Raw genomic sequence first — 25,770 nt, 5'->3', positions numbered from 1 at the left:
TGAGACTCTGACAGTAGTCAGAAAGCAATTTAAGGGGCGCCTGGGTGGCGCAGTCGGTTAAGCGTCCGACTTCAGCCAGGTCACGATCTCGCGGTCCGTGAGTTCGAGCCCCGCGTCGGGCTCTGGGCAGATGGCTCAGAGCCTGGAGCCTGTTTCCGATTCTGTGTCTCCCTCTCTCTCTGCCCCTCCCCCGTTCATGCTCTGTCTCTCTCTGTCCCAAAAATAAATAAATGTTGAAAAAAAAATTAAAAAAAAAAAAAAAAGAAAGCAATTTAATAGTGCTGTACTTAACCTTTTTTTTTTTTTTTTTTTTTTGGCCAAAATTTGTGAGTGCTCAAGTGAAAGATGGAATTTCCTTTAACACTGATAATAAAAGTAATAGAGGAAATAATAGATGTGGGTAGATCCCAAAGCAGCTTTTTCCCTACATAATTTCATGAAGGATGTCCTCCCAGGTAACCTTGAATTAGGAAAATGACATGCTTTTTACATGCTATTAAGTCTACCACGCCTTCTGTGTTTTACATTAAATTTAATATATAAGTCAGATAAGATGTATTTTGAAAGTGTCTTATATTTTGTTGGTTTGGTTATAAAGTTTATAGGAAATGCTTATTTTATAGTTGGTTGTTATTGAGACCATTTTCCCTCAAGGATTCCTGATACTTTAGGGAACTTTTTGTTTTGCTATTAGTGTTGGGTTCTTTTCTTTTCTTTTCTTTTCTTTTCTTTTCTTTTCTTTTCTTTTCTTTTCTTTTCTTTTCTTTTCTTTTTTCTTTTCTTTTCTTTTCTTTTCTTTTCTTTTCTCTTCTCTTCTCTTCTCTTCTCTTCTTTCTCTTCTCTTTTTTCTCTTTTCTTTTCTTTTCTCTTTTTTCTCTTTTCTTTTCTTTTCTTTTTCTTTTTCTTTTTCTTTTCTCTTTTCTTTCATTTTATAGAGTGTGCAAGTGGAGGAAGGGCAGAGAGAGGAGGACAGAGGCTCCGAAGGCGGGGGCTCTGTGCTGACAGCAGTGAGCCAGATGTGGGGCTCAAACTCATGAACCGAACTGAACTGGGAGATCGTGACCTGAACTGAAGTCAGATGCTTAACTGACAGCCACTCAGGTGCCCGGCTTTTGGGTTTCAGACCTTTTTGATTACAATCTGAAGATGGTACACACATATATGTAAAATTTAAACAGCCATCAGGAAATAGTACTTGGTATTTTGAGTTATGTAATCCATTCTACCTTTTTTTTACTTTTTTTTTTTTTTAATTTTTTTTAATGTTTATTTATTTTGACAGAGAGAGAGAGAGAGAGAGAGAGAGACAGGGCATGAGTGGGGGAGGGGCAGAGAGAGAGGAAGACACAGAATCTGAAACAGGCTCCAGGCTCTGAGCTGTCAGCACAGAGCCCGACGTGTGGGGCTCGAACTCAGACTTCGAGATCATGACCTGAGCCGAAGTCGGACGCTCAACCGACCAAGCCACCCAGGCGCCCCTCTACCTTTTTTTTTAAAAGTGATTGTGGTGGTTTAAATTGATTTCATCAGTCACCGATGAATCTAAGCCCACTTTTTGAAAAAAACTGGTAGAATAGTTTTCTTGCTGTTACAAATTACCCCAAGATTCATGGCTTAAAGCAGTAAATATTTGCTTCTCTCTTACGGTTTCTGTGGATCAGGAATCTGAACTAGGTTAGCCTGGTGGTTTTGGGTCAGGGTCTTTCGTGAGGTTACAGTCAAGATGTTGACCGGGCTAAAGGATTTGCTTCCCAGGTGGCTCACCCTCTGGCAGGTTAATGCTGGCAGTTGGTGGGTCTCAGTTCTCCGAAAGACTGCTTGAGTGTCCCCACGACATGGTGGTACTTTGTTTCCCTCAGAGCGAGGGATCCTAGCTAGAGCAAGGAGGAAGCTACACCACTGCCACATGCTGTTAGTTAAAAGAAAGTTAAGTCCAGCCTACAGCCAAGGGCGGAGGAATTAAGCTCTGTGTCTTGAAGGGAGGAGTATCAAAGAATTTATGATGTATTTTAATAACTACCACAGTTCTGTATTTTTCCTGTTGATGGGTGAATTAGGACTGAACCAGAAGGCTTGTTGAAGTCAATCTGTAAGTAATTATCGTAGTTAATTAAGTCAGTTTTTTCTCTGAGGGCATCTAGTCTCAAGCCCTCCATCTTAAATTTGAGAAGGGAGGCTCAGAGAAGTTAAGTAATTAACCAGCCCAAGGCAGTTCAGTCTAGGAAAACTAAACTGATTTTTCTCTGATTTTTGTCATGAATAATCTGTGTGCTGATTGAGAAAACTGGCTGGTGATTTTTAAAAATCTAAAGAAGTTATAGTGTAGAAGTGTTGTGTTCTAGTCTCCTAGTTTGCGATCTTCTAGATAATAGTAATACTTTCAACCAGTTTGGCCTGCAGATAATGCCCGATTCTTTATGAATTTGTAGACTCCTCACACCAGCACCCCTTCCCCATTGATTTTTAGAGGAGACAAAATGTACTTCTCCAATGAATTCAAACTTTTATTTACTGTTAGCTCCAGATGCTGCCTATATACAGATCTTGAGATTGACTATTCCAAAGAGCACATTTCTAGGACCTAAAAGAGGTTATAAAAAAAGAAAATCAGGGTTTGAGTGTGAAAGAAAGCTCTACCATTTTCTGCTGTGAAATTGTCACGGACACTTTGGATCTAGAAAGATTTATTCTAAGACTGGTCTTGGCTTTGTGGTACAAGGAGCAGAGACCCTGACATTGGTAGTGTGAGTGAACTGGGGTAAATGTCTAAGGCTTTCCTGGATTTATTTCTTTTAAATCCAGTAGACTCAGGGCACCTGGGTGACTTAGTCGGTTAAGCATCTGGCTCGGGGGTCAGGGCATGATCTCCTGGTTCGTGAGTTCAAGACCCGTGTCGGACTCTGTGCTGACCGCTTAGAGCCTGGAACCTGCTTCAGATTCTGTGTCTCCCTCTCTCACTGCCCTCCCCTCCTCATGCTCTGTCTTTCAAAAATAAACAAACATTGAAAGAAAAATTTTTTTTTTTTTTTTTTAAATTCAGTAGACTTTCCTGAGTAATAGATTGGGGGATACAGTAAATTATCTTACACCTTTGCTGTTGCCGGATTGATAATGGCTACTTTGTTCTTAAACTGCTTTCCAGTTTCTCTTACCATCAGGACTCCTGACAGTTGCTATTCTGCCCTAAAGCACATACTTACGTGATTGCTTTTCTTGTTGTCTATCTATATCTTGTATCTCCCATCCCTACTGTAAATTCTTTACAGGAACTTCCTTTTCTGTATATTGCTGGTGCTCAGATGCTTGCAGAATCTGTAGTTGAAGGACCCAAGAAGTCAGTTTTTTCCCCTAGAACTGAATGTAAGAAAACGTTTATTGTTGTAGAAAGCCTCTGAGTATAGGTGGGAGGTGCTGGTGGTGAATATGTCAATAACTATCTATGTTCTTAAGATGGTCACAGTCCAGTGGGGGAGGACAGTCATATACTTACTATACAGTTTGTTCTACACTATACGTGTTCAAAGTGCAGTGGTGTAGTATAAATGAAGTTGGTATTTAAACTGAATCTTGGGGCGCCTGGGTGGCTCAGTTGGTTCAGCGTCCAACTTCGGCTCAGGTCATGAACTCATGGTTTGTGAGTTTGAGCCCCGCATTGGGCTCTGTGCTGACAACTCAGAGCCTGGAGCCTGCGTTGGTTTTGTGTGTGTCTCTCTCTCTGCCCTTCTCCCGCTTGTGCTCAGTCTCTGTCTCTGAAAAATAAACGTTGAAAAAAAACAAACCCAAAAAACTGAATCTTGAAGGGTGAGTAATGTTTGAAAAATAGACTTAGTTTCATCACATGTTTGGTGGTTGTACATTTCTTAGCTTTACTTCTTCATTATACATTTACCCTGAGTTGTTTTATTGTTTTGAGTTACCATCATGTTCTGAAATTGCTTTTTTCTGTGGTGTGCACGTTCTTTTCACATTATTTTTCTAGAAGTGTGCTGTCCCGTTAAGTAGCTATAAGCTGCATGTGGCAATGTAAGTTAATGTCACACTAGCCACATGTGGGTAGAGGCTACCATATTGGACAGCACAGATATAGAACATTTCTGTTGTTGCAGAAAGTTCTGTTGGGCCGTGCTGCTCTAGAATCATGTTTTGCTCATCTGCACATTCTCATGTTGTCTGTAATGTGTTGAGTTAGGAATAGAATGAGGAGACTTAATAATAGCGTTCTGGCATTATTGGAAGAGACAGAGTGGTTGGTATTTATGAACAGAGGGGAGAGAGTGTAGGCTACTATGTGGTGAAGTCAAGTCAAGTGTAGGTTGGTATCGTGCTCTGTACCTTAAGCTGTTCGGCTTTGGGCATGTTCCTTTATTTCTGAGCCTCGGTTTTTTGTTTTACTCAAATAGGGAGAATAATCATTATCTCCTAGGTTTGTGTAAGTGTAAGAAGGTGTGTGTAGGGGAGCTCAGCACAATACCTCAGTCTATGATAAGATCATTACCATATTTTTGAAATAATCACTGATTAAAGCAATTTGCAAAAATGTTTTTCTTTTGGTGCACAGTTCTGTGAACTTAACATAGATGAATATTTGTGTAACCACTACCACAGTCAGTATACAGTGCAGTTCTGCCGCTTTCAGACAACTCTGTCCTGCTGTCCTTTTATGTACTTGCTCTTCCTCCCACCCTTATCCTCCTCGGCAGCCACGGGTTGGTTCTTCATCAGTTTTGTCCCTTTTAGCATGCATGTTACATAAATGGAGTCCTATAATATGTAGCCTTTTGAGACTGGCTTCTCAGCCAAGTTGGGTGACGTTGGACATGTGTCACGTTTAGTATAATTTAGAAGTATTTCCTAAAAAACAAATGTGAATCTGAATTTTTGCTTATAGAGTTGCATTTGACTTGGGATTTTTACGCTTGAAGGTGAAATCAGTGATGAAATTTATAGGGAAAAACGACTTCCCCTGATAACAACTGTGTGTCTGTACGATACTGGCTTGTTTTTCTTTATGAAAATGATTGATCCTTGGTAGGGGAGATTCCTGTTTTCAGTAGTTTATCCATATTAAAGCTCTTCAGAGTGGCAACAGAGTCCTCGTTTGAAAAAGTTGTCTGTCTAAACATTAATGTCTAGGATGTGGCCTGAAGATAGGATAACCAGCTGGCTGCCTTGCCCGGGCCTTTCCCAGCCTAGCACTGAAAGTCTGGCTGCTGCAGGAAACCCCTCAGTGCCGGGAAATCCAGGATCTGAAAGGGCCCCATAAAATTTGGGGATTCCAGTTCGTGAACCACAGGACAAGTATTCAGACTAATCGTCCCTGCCATCAGAGCGCTTAGAGTCAAAATCTCTAAGGTAACCAGAACCCAGACCACAGGAGGCTTTTAAGATTAAGATCAGTATTCTGAATTTAAAGATTAGCACCCTGGTGGCTTAGATTTGACTGGAATTGCATCATTTTTTGGTAGTTTGTTGCCCTCTGTAAGTCTTCATGTGATGAGTTCAAGAAGCAGAGTCCGTATTTTTATGTTAGCAATATTCAGTTGTGGTAAGCAGGTTTCCAAGACTCGTGTGGAAGCCAAGTTAAAGTCAAGTTTGTGCTTAACATAATCTCTTGTTTTGGGTTTTTCAGTTCAAATAGTGATGTGTAAATCTCACATACATTTTAGCTTCTCTGTTTCATGTTGTGCAGAATGAGTGAAAAAATGTGGCCTTTAAAGATTTTTTTTTTTTTTTTTTTTTTTTTTTTTTATTAAATTTTTTTTCAACGTTTATTTATTTTTGGGACAGAGAGAGACAGAGCATGAATGGGGGAGGGGCAGAGAGAGAGGGAGACACAGAATCGGAAACAGGCTCCAGGCTCTGAGCCATCAGCCCAGAGCCCGACGCGGGGCTCGAACTCACGGACCGCGAGATCGTGACCTGGCTGAAGTCGGACGCTTAACCGACTGCGCCACCCAGGCGCCCCTGGCCTTTAAAGATTTTAACAAAATCCTGCTTTGTTAAACGTCTGAGGAAAGGGAATTTGGACTAGTGACCTTAAATCTTCCTTACAGAAATGGCAATTCAGAACCAATGGCCAGAATTGAAAGTTAATAGAATAGCATCGGAAGCACTTGGCAAACCTTCCTCTGCTCATCTTCCACCATCTCACAGCAGGGGCCACACGCGGTTTGTAAAGCGGGGCTCAGAGGAGCGCGAGGGGAGGGGATGGGGCTGGGGAAGGTGAGAACTGAATCACCCGAAGAGACACATGAGTACATTAAACGGAGCAAGAGGTGCTAGTGAATTACTGACCATCTGTATCTGTAAACTGAGGACGAGCCGATAAAAAGTCTCTTAAGTTAGTGGTTCTCCGAGTTTAGTGAGCATGGGAACCTCTTGGAGAGTTGTGAAAAACATGTTAGTTGCAGCCTCAGAAATTCTGACTGCAAAACACAGGAATCTAAATCACGGACACCCAGGTGTTCGCTGATGCAGTTGGTCTGAGCATCCCGCTTTGGAAAAAACTGCTGTAAGTGGTAGAAAGACCAGGGAATACTTACATTAGGGGAGTGTGGTTAAGTTTTCTCAAAAAAATCTCTCTTCTGCGAGCAACAATATATTGATTTGACATGTAAGAACATCTCTACTTCTGACTGCTGTGGTTGTCTGAGGAGGCACCCAGAATGCTTATGGGCAGCTGCCTGGTGCGTGGGAATTGTGTAGAGTTTCCAAGCCTTTTGGGGCTCGCGCTGAACAGCCGACTCATTCGAACAGTGGAAATACTACTTTGTATTTATTGAACTTGAACCACTTCATCCATTTAGGTGCAGGGTTTACTAACCTCTGTCTTTAAGTCTCTCATGCTGTTAACTGGACTCAGAGGGAGTCCTCGTGATTTGTTTCAACCTCCATTTAATCTCAGAATCATACTGGGATTTTTGCTCAGATGGATTGTAGGAACAGTAAACTCTAGGCTTCACATACGTGAATCCCATTAATACTCCTAGCAACTCTATGAGGTAGTGGTACTATTAAACCCATTTTACAGATGGAAAAAGACCCAGAGAGACTCAGTGATTGGCCCAAGGTGATCCAGCTAGCAGGTGGCGGTGAAGAATTCGAATGCGGGTTGGTCTTAACCACTGTCCTCTCATGAGTGATAGAAATTTGATCCCATTTTGAAGAGTGCTTCCAGGACTACTGGTGAAATGTAGTTAACTTGAGGCTCTCTTTAGTCTTCTGGTAGGATTTCTTGGTCATTTTGTTTTTACAGAAATTGTGATTGTGAAACACTTCCTTGCTTCTGTTACACCTAAGATAATTTTAAAAACTTCTCTATAACTTTTAAAAGTTGAAGCTTTTAGCATGAATTTAAGTATTTGAAAAATGTAGTTTCTGATGAATCAAATGTTGATGTTTAAAAATCTGTTATATCTGCCTTTAATGTATCTAGTGGAATGTACTACCATAATGAGTTGGTGGCTACCATGATACCTTTAAACATAAGTAAGCGATTCAGACTTAACACTGTTCCTTTTTCTTATGGAAAATGTTATATTTTTCCCACAAAATGTTTACCTAATAAATTTTTACGCTTGAAGGTCTTATTGATTATCCTTTTGATCTTTGCAGCATACTTGTATATAAGCTGAAATGTTAGAATTTGTCTGGACCACGAGACACCAGATGTTTGTTTTTGTTGTTAAAATTGTTACAGTTAACACAAAGGTGACCCAAACAGTAGAGTACGTACTGATAATTGAAGTAAAACTTCATTGGAAATGCCCTTCTTAATTAATAGGTGGGGGATTATCCCTATTAAACTAGGAAGCTTTGTTGGCCAATATTTCAAATTGTCTTCTTGTTGCTTTCCCGGAGGGTTTTAAAATGTATTTATAGGTTTTTAAATACAGTAGATGGAACTGAGATTCAAGATGGGTGAGAAATGTCTTCTGTATAGTGTGAGAAGGGAAGCTGGGAAAAGAATAGGCTTGGTACATTGACTGCAGGCGTACACACAGGCACGGCCGTTTTCTGTGAGTGCTGACCTGGAACTTAGGTCTAGAAAGCTGTTCTTGAACTATCGATGTCCATGTGTTCCTTGGGAAGCCTTGGGAAACGTACCTACCAGATTGCTGCTCAAGAACTCTTGCAGTGAACTGAAAATAAGCCAGGATGTTTACCTTTGCACTGTTAGAGCAAAGAAGTACATAAAAACCAGCAGTAAGGGTATAAATATGTATTCTCTTGGTGAAACACTGTAGCAGTTAAGTTGCAAAATAAGTGTCTCGATTTAGAACAGTAACACTGTTCAGAGATACAAACTGAACAGCAGGTAAGAACTGTGCAGTTCCACTCCTGTGCAGGTGGATTTTTTCCATAAATACGGTATAGTATGTAAATGCATTTTTTCAGCCTTTCCTCTAGCTTGCTTTATTGTAAGATTACAGTACATAATACATGTAAGAAAAAATGTGTTAACTGACTTACCGGTAAGGCTTTTGGTCAACAGGCCAAAAATAGTTTTTGGGGAGTCAAAAGTTATACACGGATTTTCAGCTACGTGGGGGACTGGTGCCCCTAACCCCCCCATTTTTTCAAGGGTCAACTGTATAATGTATGAAGAAAACCCAGAACATTTAAATTCATTGTGGTGGGAAGCATAGTGGGGCAAGTGGGGGTTATGCATAAAAATGAAGATAAAAAGGGCTTATTTAAAAAGTTGTGTATCAGGGCTCTTGGGTGGCTCAGTCGGTTAAGGGTCCGACTTTGGCTCAGGTCATGACCTCATGGTTCAGTTTGTGAGTTCAAGCCCCACGTCGGGTTCTCTGCTGTCAGCACAGAGCCCACTTCAGACGCTCTGTCCCTCTTCTCCTGCCCCTACCCTGCTTGCACTCTCTCAAAAATAAACATAAAAAAAAATGTTTACCAGTTCAAGATGGTAAGCACATAAATGTCAAGTTCTTTGTGGCATTTTTTCATTTCCCCAAAGTATGTGTGAAATGAAAAGTGTTTGTGGGAAGAATATTCTGACTAGGTAGGTAGTGAAAGGATGGACAGTACTGATTAATAAAAAGAAATGTCAATGAGCAGTTATCCTGAAATTATGTCATCCAAAGTAGGTAAAGAAAATTCCACTTATGTCATCACAAACCTGTATTTTATGTATTTACTCCCAACACTCTAGAGTTCCTGTATGGGAACTTAGGGCTAGGATTGGATTTCCTGGAGAAAGATGATGGGTAGTGTCCAAAATCTAAGCCTTTTGGCTTTAATAATTCTTAGGTACTAAGATTTCTTAGGTACTAAGCTTTCCACAGTTCTTTAAAAATACCTTCCTTTCAGCTTCTCAGTTAAAGACCCCAACGCCAGATTTGTCATTAATTTTTATTCAAGCAGCAATACATTTAGGAGCTAAAAAAGATCACTGCAACTTTTTGATTAAAAAAATTAAATACCTACTAAATAAGAGATTCCCCCAACAGTGAGCATTTATTTTTGATTGCAGAACTTTAATATCCCTTGCACTGATGCTTTTCTTTGGCCATCACTTGATCAGGAAAAATACTCGTCCCAATTCAAACATTACCTTAGGGTGATAAAATGAGATTTATTAATTTCATAGCAAATCATTTGTACAAACTAAATGACTTTCCAAGATTGTGATTAATGAAAAGTGCTCCTGTAGTCTTTCCCATGTGGCAAGCTGCAGATCTGAGGCAAAGGGCCTATAAATTTGCAGCTAGAACATTCTCTAAATGCTGTCTTTAAAAATGGAACTTCTCCAAAAATCACACTTGGTGCATTTGCAATATTGCCATAGCCACTTGAAACTTGCCTCACTTCCAAATAAACTCAGTAAGTAGGACAAAGCCATGTTCTTCTGCACTGTCATTTTCTATGTCACACTGTTACTTTTTTAGATTTTTAATTTTTATTTTTTTAAGTAATCCCTACACCCAAAATTAGGCCCAGACCCGCGACCCTGAGATTGAGTTGAACGCTCCAGCAAGAGTCAGCCAGGCACCCTTATTTTCAGCTTAAAAAGATCCTTACCTCGATGGTGATCAGAATGACAATCATCCACTCCAGGCGGAGTGCCCTCTTCTCGGTCAGGTGATTCCTCATTAGATCTGTCAGCTCCATGCAGTGTTGAAGTTTTTCATTCATGACCTGCATCAGAAAAATCTTAGGAAGTGTCCTGTATTTATATTCCAACAAGCCTAAGAAGAGTGTCACATCTCAAACTTCTAAGGGCTTGAAATAGGTATACTCTTGTTCCTTAGGCCTCTCCCCTCTCTGCCTCTTGTGACTCTAGAGACATTTTGTAAAGCACAGATTTGACTGCAGAAGTACTCTGCATACTGAAGCTCTTACAGCCCAAGATTTTGGTGGAAGATGTAAAAATAAAGTTGTGGAGTCCTAGCTTTTGGTAGCTGCCCTTGGGTTTTTAGCAGTTAAGAAAGGCAAACCCGAAACATGCTCTGTGGTCAGAACATGCTTTGTGGCCAAAACATGGCCTGAAGATGACAATGATTACCTTCTACTAAAGCTGCCCATACCCCCAAACTTTACTTGACCTGCTGCATACTTGCCACTAGATGGCACTGCTTTCAGTGCTCAACTGCAGAGGTTCTGGTTTCCGATGCCTCGCCACAGGCTGGTTGGGATGGGTTCAGAGTCTTTGAATTTGAGACTTGGATGGGACTCCTGGTAGTTATACCTCCTTAATCTCTGTATTTCACCTTCTTTTGGAAACTGGAAAATCTGGAAACCTTTAAAAAATAGTTTCCCTTTGGGGCGCCTGGGTGGCGCAGTCGGTTAAACGTCCGACTTCAGCCAGGTCACGATCTCGCGGTCCGTGAGTTCGAGCCCCGCGTCAGGCTCTGGGCTGATGGCTCAGAGCCTGGAGCCTGTTTCCGATTCTGTGTCTCCCTCTCTCTGCCCCTCCCCGTTCATGCTCTGTCTCTCTCTGTCCCAAAAATAAATAAACGTTGAAAAAAAAATTAAAAAAAAAAATAGTTTCCCTTTGATAACTTACGGGGTGGTGTGGATCTGGTCTGGAAATTTGAGGCCATCCCCACAGGTGCATGTTTGGGGATTAATGGAAATGTGTCAGTGTGCCATATGTATAAGGATTCTGCACAGAGCATTACGTCGCCTTAATCATGAGAGCACATGGGGGACCACACTCAAGCATACATTTACCATGTTTCCAGGCTGGACATTATGTAGTTTCTCATCTGTATAAATGTTTAGGACAGTGCCTCCTTTCCTCTCCTTTCTTTCCTACTTTCTTTGCCCCCTGTTCCTACTGGCTGTTCAATCTTGGTCTGTAAACTTGCTCATCCCCAGGCTTGCTTCTCTCTTCAAGACACTGGCCCCACCCTCTTCCGTTTTCTTTCACCTTTGACTAAACTGGCATTTCCTTCCTCCACCTCCTCATCACTCAGTTTATTCTTCAGCCCTTAGAAGCTGCGTATTACAACCCCCCTGAAACCTCCAAATGTCCTAATTGGTAAATGGCAACTTCTCTTGGTTATAAACCTGTTAAACATTTGACAACACCTTGAAATACACACTTCCTTTGACTTTTTCTCCCCTAAGAACTAAGTTTTCTACCTCTGACCATTTTTTTCTGGGGTTTCTCTACCTCCTCTTGTTTTTAGATAGCATTTCCCTAAGTCCTGATCTTGTCCTCCTTGTCTTCTAGCTCTGCACTCTGCTTGCACGATCTCACCCATTTTGGTTTGTGTAGATGCTCCCTAAACTTTGGTCACTCGCATCCCACCATCACCACCCCCCCGCCGCCCCTGCGTCCCCAATCACTATATGTGATGTGTGTGTTCCAGCTGCACTATTACATGATTTCCAAAGGCTCTGCTTAATATGTCTATTTTAAAAGTAAAGGGTCACTGCCATAAATGGACAACAGTTCGACGTGAAACTATGCTGCCAACAGGAGGCTGAGCCTGACACCTGGGGAAGTGGGAGAGTCGCATCCGTTAGACGGCCTATCAAGAACCGCGACAGCCAAACTAAGTGCTTCTCCCGAGAGAAATGTGACTTGCTTCGATGTTAATTCAGGGTCCTTGTATCACCTAAATTCATCTCTTGAACAAGTGTTATGTATCCCACATTTTGGGAAAGACTTAACTATTTTCTACTCCCAAATATAAATGTTTAATGCTGGTCTCTTCGACTGAATTTCCTTTTTAAGTAGGCTTCATGCCCAATGAGGAGCCCAACTCAGGGCTTGAACGCGTGATCCTGAGATCAAGACCTGAGCGGAGATCAAGAGTCGGACACTTAACTGACTGAGCCGCCCAGGCACCCTTCTCTGACTGAATTTCTTTCTATAAAACATCTTCTGGGTCTCCTGCCCACACCTCAAATTTAATGTTTCTCAAACGAAAACTGACATCCTGTTCAAGTCTATCCCTTGCCTTGGGTTTCCTTTTTCCAATCAGGTCCTTATCTTCCCAGTCACCTGGGGTGGAGATGTTTGATCTCTAATCCCCACTCCCTACGGTTACCCCTCTGTGGACAGTCTTGAATCTACTCCCTACTTAGCATTCCTTAGTACTACAGAGGTAGGTCTTCATCAACTATTCATTATTCAAGGGATCCATCACCGTCGCCCCCCCCCCCAGCATCAGTTTTCATTCTAAATGGCTGCTCAACAGCTTTGTAAGCATTTTACCGTTCATTGCCTCCTTGATAACATTATCCCAGATCATGTGGTCCAATCGCATTTTAGATGGTGGGGTCCTGAGCAATCTTCAGAAAGCCTTCCAGCCCACTCTTTCCTCAGTGCCCTGTCCCCTGGTGTTGGGCACTTCGTTCTGCCTCACGATCCTCTGCTGTCCACGCGGCACCCTCCCCTCCTGCCCCCCACCTTGGGGGGGTTCCTCTTGCACGAGTTTCAACCGTCCGATACTGCCCATCATGATGTCAGCACCCACCTGGCACCTTCCCCAGGCCTCCTCCCCAAGGCCCCAGGGTGGAAGAGCTGGGGAGAAGACCCGGGCTTAGCCGACCATAACGCCCAGTTCTCTCACCGCACGGCTGGTCAAAGCTTGGACACCTGTCCCAATCCCTTGACGTTGCCAGGCAGACCGAAATGTCAACTTGGACGTTCCCTCTCCCCACACCTGTTTCCCCCCATTCCCCAGAGAAGGCCATGGAGAGGCAAGGAGGCCAACCTGGCACAGAAGGTGCTCAGGAGAGAGAGTCCCGAGTGACCCGTTTGGGTCTGTGCGAGACATGCCTGGCTCCCACACTCCAGCCTGGTTTTTCTCGGCAGTACACGGTGATAAAAGCAGCGCTGAAACTTTTCCCGTGGTTTGTGCAAGGGAGTCCCCACTAGCGCACGCTTCCTACTTCATTTCGCTACAGCGTCATTCACATTACATGCACACACGAGGGAGAACACAGGGATGGTATACAGAGGTGGTAAATGCGAAGTGGGTTCTAAATAGGTAGGTGCTGGGAGGGGAGGGTGGGGAGCTACAGGAAGGGGGACCTGGGGAAAGCATCTCACACAGGAAACCGCATGGACGCACAGCACGCTGGATACTTGGAAATACTTGGAAGTGAGGTTAAAAAGGTAAGTTAGTGCCCAACTGTGAGAGATACTGTAGACCGTATGTCGTAGGCACAATAACGATCCCCCAAGGGCATTCACACCCTGATCCCTGGGACTTATGCACACGGCCTGGAGAAGGAGAGTTACGATTGCATATAGAATCAACGCTGCTGATCAGCTGACCTTAAGACAGGGAGATAAACCTAGATTATTGGGGGAGGTGGGGTTCAGCGTAGTCACGGTGGAAACGGCAGGAAGAGCTTCAAGTGATGCCACATGAGGCCCCAACTCGCCTCTGCTGTGTGGCAGGGGCTGCAGGCCAAGGGACGTGGGCAGCCTGTAGGACCCGGAGAAGGCAAGGAAAGCCTTTTCCTGCCCAGCGCCTCCTGAAAGGAACGCAGTCCTGCCACACCTTGATTTTGCCTCAATGACTCTCCCGTCAGACTTCTGACCCACAGCGCTGTAATCCGATGTGTTTGCGGTAAGCCAGTTTGCGGCAACTCGTTACAGCACAAGAGAAACCTCCACCTCGAGGTAACCTTGGGATTTTATTCTGTAGGCGCTGCGGGTCCTTTGTTCCGTCTTCAAATGTCGTATTTACTATACTGTGCCGGGCAGAGGAGACATCTCTGCCTTCCAGCTAAACGGTCCAGCGAAGAAGGTATGGGAACAGTCCGGGGAGTGTTACAGGTGGGGCCTAGAAGGGAGGCGTCAGCATTGTAACCCGCCCCCCCACCCCCCCCCCCCGTCCCCCGTGTGGTCACCAGCCCAGGGCCTGTCATCTGGACTCTCAAGAAGTATCGGTCAATCGGGGCGCCTGGGTGGCGCAGTCGGTTAAGCGTCCGACTTCAGCCAGGTCACGATCTCGCGGTCCGTGAGTTCGAGCCCCGCGTCAGGCTCTGGGCTGATGGCTCAGAGCCTGGAGCCTGTTTCCCATTCTGTGTCTCCCTCTCTCTCTGCCCCTCCCCCGTTCATGCTCTGTCTCTCTCTGTCCCAAAAATAAATAAACGTTGGAAAAAAAAAATTAAAAAAAAAAAAAGAAGTATCGGTCAATGAATGGATTTGTAGGAGAAAACGAAAGGACGGTGTGCCTGGACGTGGAAGGTGAATGAAGTAGAAAGAGGAAACCACCATGCATTTCAATTTTCTGCTTGACTGACAGAGAGATGAGGCTGGTGGTCCCGCCACGAGCTGAAACGGAGAACAGGGAGGGTTCAGTGTGTTCTGGGAGAATGCCACGGGTTGCATTCTGCGATCTTAACCACTGAGTAGTTCTACAGACATTTACTGCGCATGTGCTCTGGGTGAGGCCTTGCCGAGAACTGGGACTGTAACGGGTAAGAGGATCATCCTGGTCTCTGACCCCAGGGAGCCTACACGCTGGCGTGCAGCGACACACAGAAGTCACTCTCGGAGGGATGCTAGGAGATCCGTGAGTGTGGAGGACGTGTGGGATTTAGCAGGCGATGAAGCAGCAGTGGTAACGGCGGGAAGGCAAACAGGAAACTGAGGTCAGATACACTTATTGGAAATCGTCAGGAAGAAATGGGCGTGGAAGTCACGGAAGGAACCCACGACAGGACTCGGGGACGCCGACGGACCGGTGTGGTGAGGGGCCCACCGCAACCTGGCTTTCCTGGCGCGACTGCACTTGTGCAACCCGTCTCCGACTTTCCCACTGAACCCCTAATACCGGCTGAAAGGACTTCGCCTCCACCTTCAACTTTTTGGATGGCTTTCCGCACATCTCGTGCCTATTACTCTTCTTTTTCTCAAGATTCTTTCCCCTGGGAAAAAAAACCAACAACAAACTGGAAGAAGGAACAGCTTTTTCGTGACACCACCACTAACTCTCTTTGTCCTGTACGTCTTCTTGGAACACTGTAAACCTTGTTCAAGGGCAGCACCGGTTCTTAATTTTTTTTTTTTTTGTATCACACACGGTGCCAGCATTGCGTTGAGCACGTAAGGAACGTTAAATTCTTTTATCTCCTTCTAAATAATCTTCACATAACTAGTCTTAACTGCCTTTGGCATGCTAAGAAAGTACCCTGAGAAATGTAGTTTGGGAACTTTCAGGAATGCTTGCTAACTCATGTGGAAGGTTTGACACCAAAGAGATGGCTCAGAGTGGGGCTGGGAGATGATGAACAATTAGCTGTAATGACCCAATCAAGCCACGTAGATGACAATGGTAGTAACAGGGCACCTATGCTATTGGGGAGACTAATTTAATGGAATGAGAGGAGAGTTCCATAAAAACCGTCAGTTACCAAAGGAATTCTGATGAGCGTTTTAGTTGCTATGTAAGGAGTTTTCAGAAACAGAACATCCAAATCCAGAACCTCCATTATATACAATGGAATGTAGTTCAAACCCACGTGACCACCATGCTTAGCAGGCATTTACCTACTAGAGGTCCCAATCCACCTACCTTGCTTGCCCTCTGGGCCCATGAGCCAAATCATCCCTCTGTCTCCGGTGTGCCTACCATATATTCAGATATTTGGGGAAAGTAGCTTCTATCCCCTTTGCTGCTGTGTTGTAAGGAAGGAGGGGGAATCCCACGGGTATAGCTCCAATTTCATAGAAGTCCCTTTCCCCCTAATACATTGCTACTTCTACTTTTAGCTATCTTGCCCCAGTTCCTAACATAGAATCCAATAGAGATGTGGTAGAAATATGTAATTTATAAAGATAATTAAAATCAATCTTGAATTTTAGCTCCTAAAGAAAAATTAAAGTGAATTTTCAGGGACTGTTGGTATTACAGAATGTTTGTATCCACCTTAAATTCTTATGGTGAAGCCCTAACTCCTAAGGTGGTGGTATTTGGAGATGGGGCCTTTGGGAGGTGATCAGGTGGAGATGAGGTCATGAGGGTGGGGCCCCTATGATGGAATTAGTGTCCTTACGGGAAGAGGAAGAGTCCCCGGACAGCACTTTCTCCTTCTGCCATGTGAGGCCACACTGAGAAGGTGGCCACAAACCAGGAAGAGGGACCTCAGCAGGAACCCAGTCCGTGCACGTGGTCAGAACACTCAGATGCAGCGTGTGAAGTGCTGCCCCTGGGACATACATACAAAGAACTCCAGAAGCACAGAGGCACAGACCCGATGGAAAACCTTTCCTAGGAGGTGACCTTTGGGCTCATCAGGCAAAATGCAACCAGAGATGGTCCTGGCCCAAAAGCATCAAATGAATCAAATCACATCAACTTGAAAGAACTTAAGCTAGAGATAGATGATGGTGCCACATTTAAACAGACCCTTATTCTGATGAACTGCAATGTATGCATCCTCCCTGTGTACTCAGTTAAGGACTGAGAAGCCAGTAGTACTGTAGTTAAATATAGTTCGTACAAGATTTAAAAAAAAATAAACAAAACTGCCACAGAACGGACCTGTTCCGGGACTTTTCCAATTTGGGGACTGACTGGACCCTACCCCACCTGCCCTCTGGGCTGCACAGTCAACCTTCCCATGGTGTCTCCACTGGAGGAGCTCTGTGCCCAGGGAAGCCCCGAGATACCCCTCCTGGTTTAACAGAGTATGATGCACTGGCACTTTCTCCAGGTTTTCCCTTCCTTCTCAGCATTTTGATTCTTGTCCAGCTAGTTGATTTTTTCATTGCACTTCTGTCTTCGTTATTGACCCTCCTTTGACATTTCTCATCTTCAACTCTGGCTTTCCTGTTGAATGCCGTGTTCATATTCAGTTCTTGAAACTTCGGTGAGCCATATGCTCAAACCACGTTCCTAATTGGTGACCGTGATATTGTTCCTCCTCTCCGGTACTCCTGTCCACGAAGGACACGTGAAAGACACCTTTGGCATCAATATCACAGAACCGTGGTTTGAGGGAAGACAGGATGGGGTGGGGGGAGTGTGCCTGAGCCCAAGCTTCCAAGCAGCTGGTTATCTTGGTTACTGCTCACGTTACTGACTCAATTAAGCACAGCAGGCTGGTTATCAGAAGAGGCAGAGAAGGTCTCTGCATCTGCTTGGTGGCAATGGCTTTGGACCCCATCACAATGATCATGATTCCACCAGAAGTCTCCATTCCAAGACAAAAAGAGACACCCAAGGGCAGTAACTTTGAGTGCTCTCCGATTTGCCCCCAGTGAAATTTGTCTCATCAACACTGATGTTTTCCGTTAGTGTGTCATTAAAGAATTCTCATAAGAGACTTTATTTTCAAGTTAACTTTACTGAGGCATAATTTGCATACAATAAAATGCAGCCTTTCTAACTATACAATTGGAAGACTTTTGACAAACGGATATCCTTGCAACTGTCCCTGCAATGTTTCCATCATCCCAAAAAGTTCCTTTGTGCTATGAAAACTAAGGTCCCATCCACCCACCCATCCTGAGCTCCAGGGAATCAATGATCCACTTTCTGTAACTACAGATTCGATTCGCCTTTCTAAATCCCATAAATACAGCACATCTGTTTTTGTATCTAGATTTTTTCATTCGGCATAATGATTCTGGTATTTATCCATGTTGTGGCATGTATTAGTAATTAACTTATTGCTGAGTGGTATTCCACTGTATGGATATACCACAATTTGTTTATCCATTCACTTACTGATGGGCACCACCGGACTTCTTCTAGTTTGGGGCTATTATGAATAAAGCTGCTACGAACATTTGTATATAAAACGCGAGAGGACACGTTTTCGTTTCTCCTGGGTAAAATACTTAGGAGTGGAATTGTTGAGTCTTCTCGTAAGACAATGATTGGTTTTATAAGAAACTGCCAAGCCATTGTACCAATTTATATTTCCACGAGTAATGAAAATTCCAGTTGCCCCCCATCCTTACTAATACCTGGTATCAGTCTTTTAAATTTTAGCCATTCTAATGGGTGTGTAGTGATATCACATTGTAGTTTTTAAAGTTTTTTTGTTTTTGTTTTTGAGAAAGAAATAGAGATAGTGAGCAAGCAGGGAGGGGCAGAGAGAGAGGGAGACAGAATCCCAGGCAGGCTCCACCCTGACAACGCAGAGCCCGATGAGGGGCTCGAACTCACAAACCATGAGATCATGACCTGAGCTGAAGTCAAGAGTGGGACGTTTAACCGACTGAGCACCCCTCACATTGTAGTTTTAATTTGCACTTTCTTGGTGAACAAGGACACTGAACATCTTATTCATGTTCATACGGCCACTTGCATTATTTTCTTTTGTGAGGTGTCCAAATCTCTCCCCCATTTCAAAAATCGGGCTGCCCTTTAATTACGGAGTAGAAAGAGTTCTTTATATTTTCTGGATAAGTCCTCTGTCAGGAATACATACTGAGAACATTTCCTCCCAGCCTGTGACTTGTCTTTCATATACTTAGCAATGTCTTTCGAGGAGCAGTAGTTTTTAGTTTTGACAAAGTTGAACTTACCAAGTTTTCCCCCCAAGGTTCATTTTTTTTTTCCCCTAAGAAACCTTTGCCTGCCTGAAGGTCAGGAGGCTTTCTCCTATTTTTTATTCCTAAAGTTTTATAATTTTAGTTTTTATAAGTCTCTGATCCATGTGTGTGAAGTAAAGAATAGAGTTCTTTTTTTTTTTCTTTTCTTTGAGAGAGAGAGAGAGCAAGATCATGCAAGTGCAAGCAGGGGAGAGGCAGAGAGAGGGAGAATCCCAAGCACAGATTCTGTGCTGACAGCACAGAGCCTGGCTCGGGACTCGAGGCGGGGCTCCATCGCACAAACAGTGAGATCATGACCTGAGCTGAAATCCAGAGTTGAATGCTTAAACAACTGAGCCACCCAGGTACCCCTAGAGTTTTTTTGTTTTTTTTTTTAACTTATGGCTATCCAATTATTCCAGCCATTTGTTGAGCTGATTTGTCAAAAATCAATCACCTAAGAAAAAACATCAATTGCCTATATGTGTACAGGTCTGTTTCTGAAATCTACTCTGTTCCATTAATCTATATGTCTATTCTTATGCCAAGAGTCAAATGTCTTGATTACGGTAGCTTAATTTAAGCAAGCCTTAAAATCAGATGATAAAAGTCCTACAACTTTGTCCTTTCTTCAGAGTTGGTTTGGCTAGTCTAGGCCCCTTCCATTTACATTTTATAATCAGCTTGTTACTTCTAAAATACATTTTTTAAAAGCCTGCTGGCGTTTTGCTTGGGACTGAGTTGGAATCTACAGGGTAACTTCCAGAAGTAACTTCTTCATAATACTGAATCTTCTGTTGTACGTACACGGGATATGTCTTCATTTAATTTCTCAGCCAACATTTGTAGTTTTCAGGGTACAGATCTTTTTTTAAAAAATTTATTCCTATATAATCTGAGGTCTTGACCATATTGTAAATGGTATTTCAAATATTTCATTTTCCAATTGTTCATTTGCAGTATAGTTATTTTTTTATATAGTGACCCTGGGTTTTTTAACCTTGAGAAATTCGCTAATTAGTTCTTGTAGCTTTTTTGTAGATTCTTTAGGACATTCTACATACAAGATCCTGTTGTCTGTGATTGAATTGTTTTACTTCTTCTCAAGAGATTTTAAATCTTGGAGCTATAAATACAGCCACCCGCAGGGATTGGTGCCTTGTCTAGCTGGCACGGCACAGGGCTTTCTCCACGTGTCTAGGGTTCTAGAGACTGGGTTAGCAGCGGATCCTCCCAACTGCCGCTGTGTAACAGTGGTTACGTGTCAATCCTTTCATGGAGAGACTCCATCTCAAACCGGCCTCACTACTGGAAGAAAGAGTACGCTCAGCATCCTCCGAGTAGAGGGGGATGAGCCTACACAGCCCTTCTGTTCTGAGAGTTTTATGCTTGCACTTGACCATTTGGTTGTCCACTTGGTTGTCAAGGTATTCTTCGTTCAAGGTGTCCTCGGTTGCAGACCCGATGCCAAGAATTCCATCTTGAATAGTGAGAAGAGACACAGAAAAATGGCCACGTTCCAGGTTAGAGATCAGATCGTTAGTCTGTTATCATCCTTCTTGCCCAAGCCAAGTGGCAGTGGCAGCTGGCTTACTGAGGATCCTGCACGTGGGAGCAGTAGGTGCTTGCTGGCAGTGCCTTTGGTGGCCTGAAGCAGGGGATCACTGAAGTCGCAGCAGCGAGAGGATGACGTGGGTCACAGCGCTTACCAAGTAGGCTTCTAAAATGTTCTCCACCTCTTTCAAAAAAATTTTTTTTTTCAACGTTTATTTATTTTTGGGACAGAGAGAGACAGAGCATGAACGGGGGAGGGGCAGAGAGAGAGGGAGACACCGAATCGGAAACAGGCTCCAGGCTCTGAGCCATCAGCCCAGAGCCTGACGCGGGGCTCGAACTCCCGGACCGCGAGATCGTGACCTGGCTGAAGTCGGACGCTTAACCGACTGCGCCACCCAGGCGCCCCTTCTCCACCTCTTTCAAAACCTGAAGTCTATGTTAGGCAGACTTCTAAGACGTCACCCAAAGATCCTTGTCACCTGGAATTCACACCCCTGTGCAGTCCCCTCCCCTGGACCGTGGGCTCCCCTTGTGACTTGTGTCTGACAAAAATACCGCAAAAGCAAGCAGGCTGTAATCGCGGACGAGGCTGCGAGAGACTGAGTCTGTCTTGGCGGTGCTCTGCCCCCTTCCTCTCACCCGCTCGCCCAGACAAAACGGGCTGCCTGCTCTACGGAGAAGACAATGGGGCCGGGAACGGAGGGAGGCCTCTGGCCACGAGCTCAGGAGGAGCTGAGGCTTCAGCCCAACGGCCTGGGAGGAACTGAATCTTGTCGACGACACAGGGGTGAACTAGGAAGTTCGCCTTCCCCGCTGGTCCCGGAGATTACTGCAGCCTCGTGAGAGCCGGAGGCCCGGGCTGAGCCGGACCCGGATTCCGGACTCCTCAAACTCTGGGACAGTAAGTGCTGTTTGAAGCCACTCAGGTTTGCAACAAGTTTTTTCGCAGTGATAGCCAACGAGTGTAACCACAGGAGAGCCCCCAACTCCGTAAAGCTTTTGGCATCCCTTTTATAGCCCCTGGACCTTCAGCCCCTGGACCCTGTAGGCACAGTCCACAGCTATGCAAGCCCAACGTTTTTCATGTCTGACCAGACATCTGGATTGCCAGATCCTGTCTAGGTAGACTTAGTACCTAAAACCGTATCGGAGGCCACTGAAATTCGAATCTTATGGTATCACTGATCAATCTTTTCGCGGTAGCTAAAAGCAACACGGTTTAGGGTGGGCCTCGTGCCCTGACCACTGGAAGCGACCTCTACTCGCCTGTGCTCGAAGACGGCCATGCAGATAGAGGTGGTAGCAAGTTCAGGGACAACTATAGTTGGTACTATACAGGTCAGTGACAACTACACAGACAATTTCGATGTTGTTCTTCAGGGGGAAGTGTCTGATGTGGGGGAAAATATGTAGATACCAGAGCTGCCATAACATTCAATGAGCCATGGTGGGTTTCTGAAGTTGTAAGTCATTTATTTTTGACTGGGCATCGGATGCACTGGGGAAGTGGTAGGAAAGAAGACTGAAAAAGAGGAGGAAACACGACGGTCCTTGTATATGAAAGCAAGAACACTTGAACATAACCCATTAGGCAATGAAGGAAATTAAAGGTACTAAACTGGCTGGAAGGAAGGAGAAAAGGCAATCCACAGATAACTAACATCAAGATAAATCAGATACTGAAATTATCTGACAAGGATTTTAAAGCAGTCATCACGAAACTGCTTCAATAAGCAATTATGAACATGTTTGAAACAAATGAAAAAAAAGAAAAAAAAAACAAAAACCAGTCTCGGCAAAGAGAGAACATAAGAGGAATCACACGAAAATTTTAGAACTGAAAGGTACAATAAGCAAAATAAAAAAATTCAGCGATGTGCTCAGCAGCAGAATGAAGGTGATAAAAAAAAAAAAAAAAAGAATCCGTGACCTCAAAGGCAGAGCAATGGACATGACCCCACACAAATGACAGAGACAAACCAGAACAGAAAACAAGTGAACAGAGTCCTGAATGTGTGCGGGAATGGGAAAGGAGCTTATACTCAGGCTTTCTCATCAGAAACCAAGCAGCTCGGAACTAGGTACCATGGCAGTTTTCGGGTGCTGACAGAACAGTCACCCCAGAACCCTAGAGCTGGGGGCGGCGGGGGGGGGGTTACTGAGACAGTCTCACATGAAGGAAAACTAGGAGGGTCTGTTTCTGCAGACTTACCCTAAAGGAATAACTAAAGAATGTTTGTGAAATGGAAAAGACTAAAAGAAATCTTGGAACATCACGAAGGAAAAAAAGAACAACAGAAAGAACAAAAATAGAGGTAAATGCAATAGAATTTCCTTCTCCTCTTGAGTTTTCTAAATTACATTCGGCGGCTGAAGCAAAAATTGTAACACCGATGGAGTTGTCACAATGTCTGCGGAACAGTTAAGACAACGGTACTGTAAATGGTGGAGGGTAAAAGGATGTAAAGGGGGGTAGATTTCTACACCTGACTTACTCTGGTCAAATGTCAAAACCAGCAGACTGATAAGCTATGCATGTATAATATAGTATCTAGAACAACCACTAAATATCTGTGCTGAGAGACATAGTAAAAAATACAGAGATAGATAAACCAAAATGGAATCCCCAGAAATGTTTTAAGGAATGCACAGGAGGGCAGGGACTGATACAGGCAACAACTCGGATGGATCACAAAGGCATTATGCTCAGTGAAGACAGTTTTAAGAGTCGCATGCCATGCGATTCTATTTATGTAACATTTTCAAAATGACAAAATTACGGAGACTAGATCACTCACGGGCAGGGGTTAGGGATGGTGGGGGAGGGGAGGCGGTGTGACTAGAAGGGGCAGCACAAGATCTCTGGTGACACAACAGCTCTGCGTCCCCACACCACGTGGTCACGTGGACGTCAATGTAATAAAAGGTCACAGAACTATGTGCGTTATGTCGCAAAACATCCATTTTCTTTTGCACCCTCCTTCCCCACGTCGTTTCTCTCTTATCATGACCACCTCCACCCATCCCATCATTCTCTTGATGCCTAGGTCTTCTCAGTTTTGCTTCATTTTGCTTCTAAGTGCTTGCGTGATGGTTCTCACTGGACGGCTTCTTGCCCCGTACTCTCAATGTATCTTTTTTTTTTTTTTAAGTGCATTTACTTTGAGAGAGAGAGAGAGAGAGAGAGAGAGAGCGAGCAAGTGTGTGTACATGGGGGAGGGGCAGAGAGAGAGGGAGACAGAGCCAAGCAGGCTCCAGGCTGTCAGTGCAGAGCCCAACTCAGGGCTCAATCTCACAAACCATGAGATCATGACCTGAGCCACAATCAAGCGTTGGACACTTAACCAACTGAGCCACCTAGGCGCCCCTCAACATATCTTAAATTTCACTCCTCCACTCCCCTTGACCCCACCTGTCTATGTACTGCCAGGTTCCTACCGGGCACTCGCAGGCAAACATCAGTCATCCTTGATGACTCTTCCCTTCCCTTGGCCTCCCATTATCAATTACTTATTTGTCTTGGAAGGTTCTTTCTTGAATTCATTTCTTTTCTTGCTGCCACCAACACAGTTCTGGGACCCAAGAACTCTTGCTTGAGACTTGATGAGGGCTTGGAAAAGTAGGCCTCCAAACTCTCACTTATCTCATCTAGTCTGCAGAGCAAGTATCAGAATTTCCTTTGGTGCAATAAAGAAAATTTCTGGAAACTGTACACAGCAGATGGGGAAGGGGAAATCTGGAGATCTGAATACAAGTCAAACAAGGTATTTCTCCCAAAACAGTGAAACACATTTACTTAAATTTCAAATTTCTCTTCACACAGTCACACAAATTATAAACAGTGTTGTGTCTTTCTCAGTGAAAGCATAAAATACATACCTTAACTCTACGAGCAATGCTAAGGAACTGACAAGTTTTATCATAAAGTTGTTCCAGGTTTTCTCTGTCCCAGTAGAAATCAGGAGTGATCAAGAAGTCTGAACTCAAGTTTATACGGTGTCTTAAAAAAACAGAAATTATAAAACTTTTTTTACCTTGAATGAAAAATCAGTCTCTACTTTATTTCTTTTTACCTAGTACTTTATGAAAACATTTGTTAATGCTGACCGTGTTTCTGAGAAACACGTAAATAAAAAAAAATTTACATAAGAATTTCAAAATCTGCCACCAAATTACCTCAATCTTTAATATTATTTATGAAGTAATTAGAAAAAAATCCCCTCATTTTGCTTTCATTCTGAGCTTTTTTCTGTTTTTATTAAAAATTTTTACAATATATACACACTTTTTTTTTTTTGTGGCTAGGTAATCATGTGGCTTAAAAATGACAGAAAAGGTACACTGACAAATCTCACTCCTATTCTTATCCCTCTTTCCTTTTCTCCCACCCATAACGGGTAACCAATGTTAGCTTTATTCTTCCAGTGTTTGTGCAAACACTGGATAAGTATACACACACACATCCTTCAATATCTACCTTTTTGCATAGGAGCCCTAAGCTTACTTTTAAATGAAAATTTAAGGCATAGAAATAACACATAAATGGTTATTCACTATAAAAAAGAAAAGCCCTAGAGAAGAACTCAGAAAACAGTAGTCAGCCCTCTTACCCTAAAACACAACTCAAATCCTTTAGGCCCTGCGAATGCTTTGCTGTGTCCTTCCAGACCTTTCCTGTGTATGCATTCATGTGTGCGTGTGCACATATAAACATATATTTGTAGCACGACACATATCAAGATAAAGATGAATATTTATTTTTGTTTGTTTTACAAACTGGATAATACTATACGTAATTTGGATTTAAGTTTTCACCCAATGTAACTTGCCATGTATCTATCAGAGATTTACCATGTTCCTTTTACTAATACACAAGCACTTTTATTATAAAGAGAAGAAAACTTAGGATAAGGACAGGAGGACTCTATAGAAACTGCTCACAAACCTAAATATATTTAACTCTAACTTCTGAGTTTTGATACTATTATGATCTGCCGTATCAAATTCTGCTTGTGTTACCAGAGAAGAGGATAGAAGAATCTCTCTACCCCACTTCTTGGAAAACTCAAGGCTTCATTCACATGTGTTGCCCGGATGCTCCCGATGAGTGGGCTTTTATTTTGCTGGCTTCCGGAATAAGGGCCCCTGAGCTATGAGAAATGCATAGGCGATGAAATCCTGGAGCACTTCTCTCCAAGCCAATCTCTACGGAGAATGTGGAAAACAGCTCTCAAACTACG

The 25,770-nt window shown here is 43.5% G+C and overlaps 1 protein-coding gene across 1 annotated transcript in view; it reads right to left on the bottom strand.

Annotated features, from left to right (window-relative positions):
* Positions 1–9,355: 9,355 nt before the first annotated feature.
* RMND1 (required for meiotic nuclear division 1 homolog) overlaps positions 9,356–25,770 on the bottom strand; it is a 44,577-nt gene continuing 28,162 nt past the window's right edge. Inside the window, exons 10-12 of the mRNA XM_047101807.1 lie at positions 24,410–24,530; positions 10,039–10,155; positions 9,356–9,571 (exon numbers count right to left, since the gene is read on the bottom strand). Of these exons, the coding sequence (XP_046957763.1) occupies positions 9,530–9,571; positions 10,039–10,155; positions 24,410–24,530 (280 nt within the window). The 3' untranslated portion in view covers positions 9,356–9,529. The remainder of the gene's footprint in view (positions 9,572–10,038; positions 10,156–24,409; positions 24,531–25,770) is intronic.

This window comes from Lynx rufus, unplaced genomic scaffold (genome assembly GCF_022079265.1).
Source record: "Lynx rufus isolate CCGP_SWC_20201006 ecotype Redwood Valley unplaced genomic scaffold, mLynRuf1.p SCAF_6, whole genome shotgun sequence".
Taxonomy (NCBI): Eukaryota; Metazoa; Chordata; class Mammalia; order Carnivora; family Felidae; genus Lynx; species Lynx rufus.
This window is presented reverse-complemented; position numbering and strand designations above follow the sequence as displayed.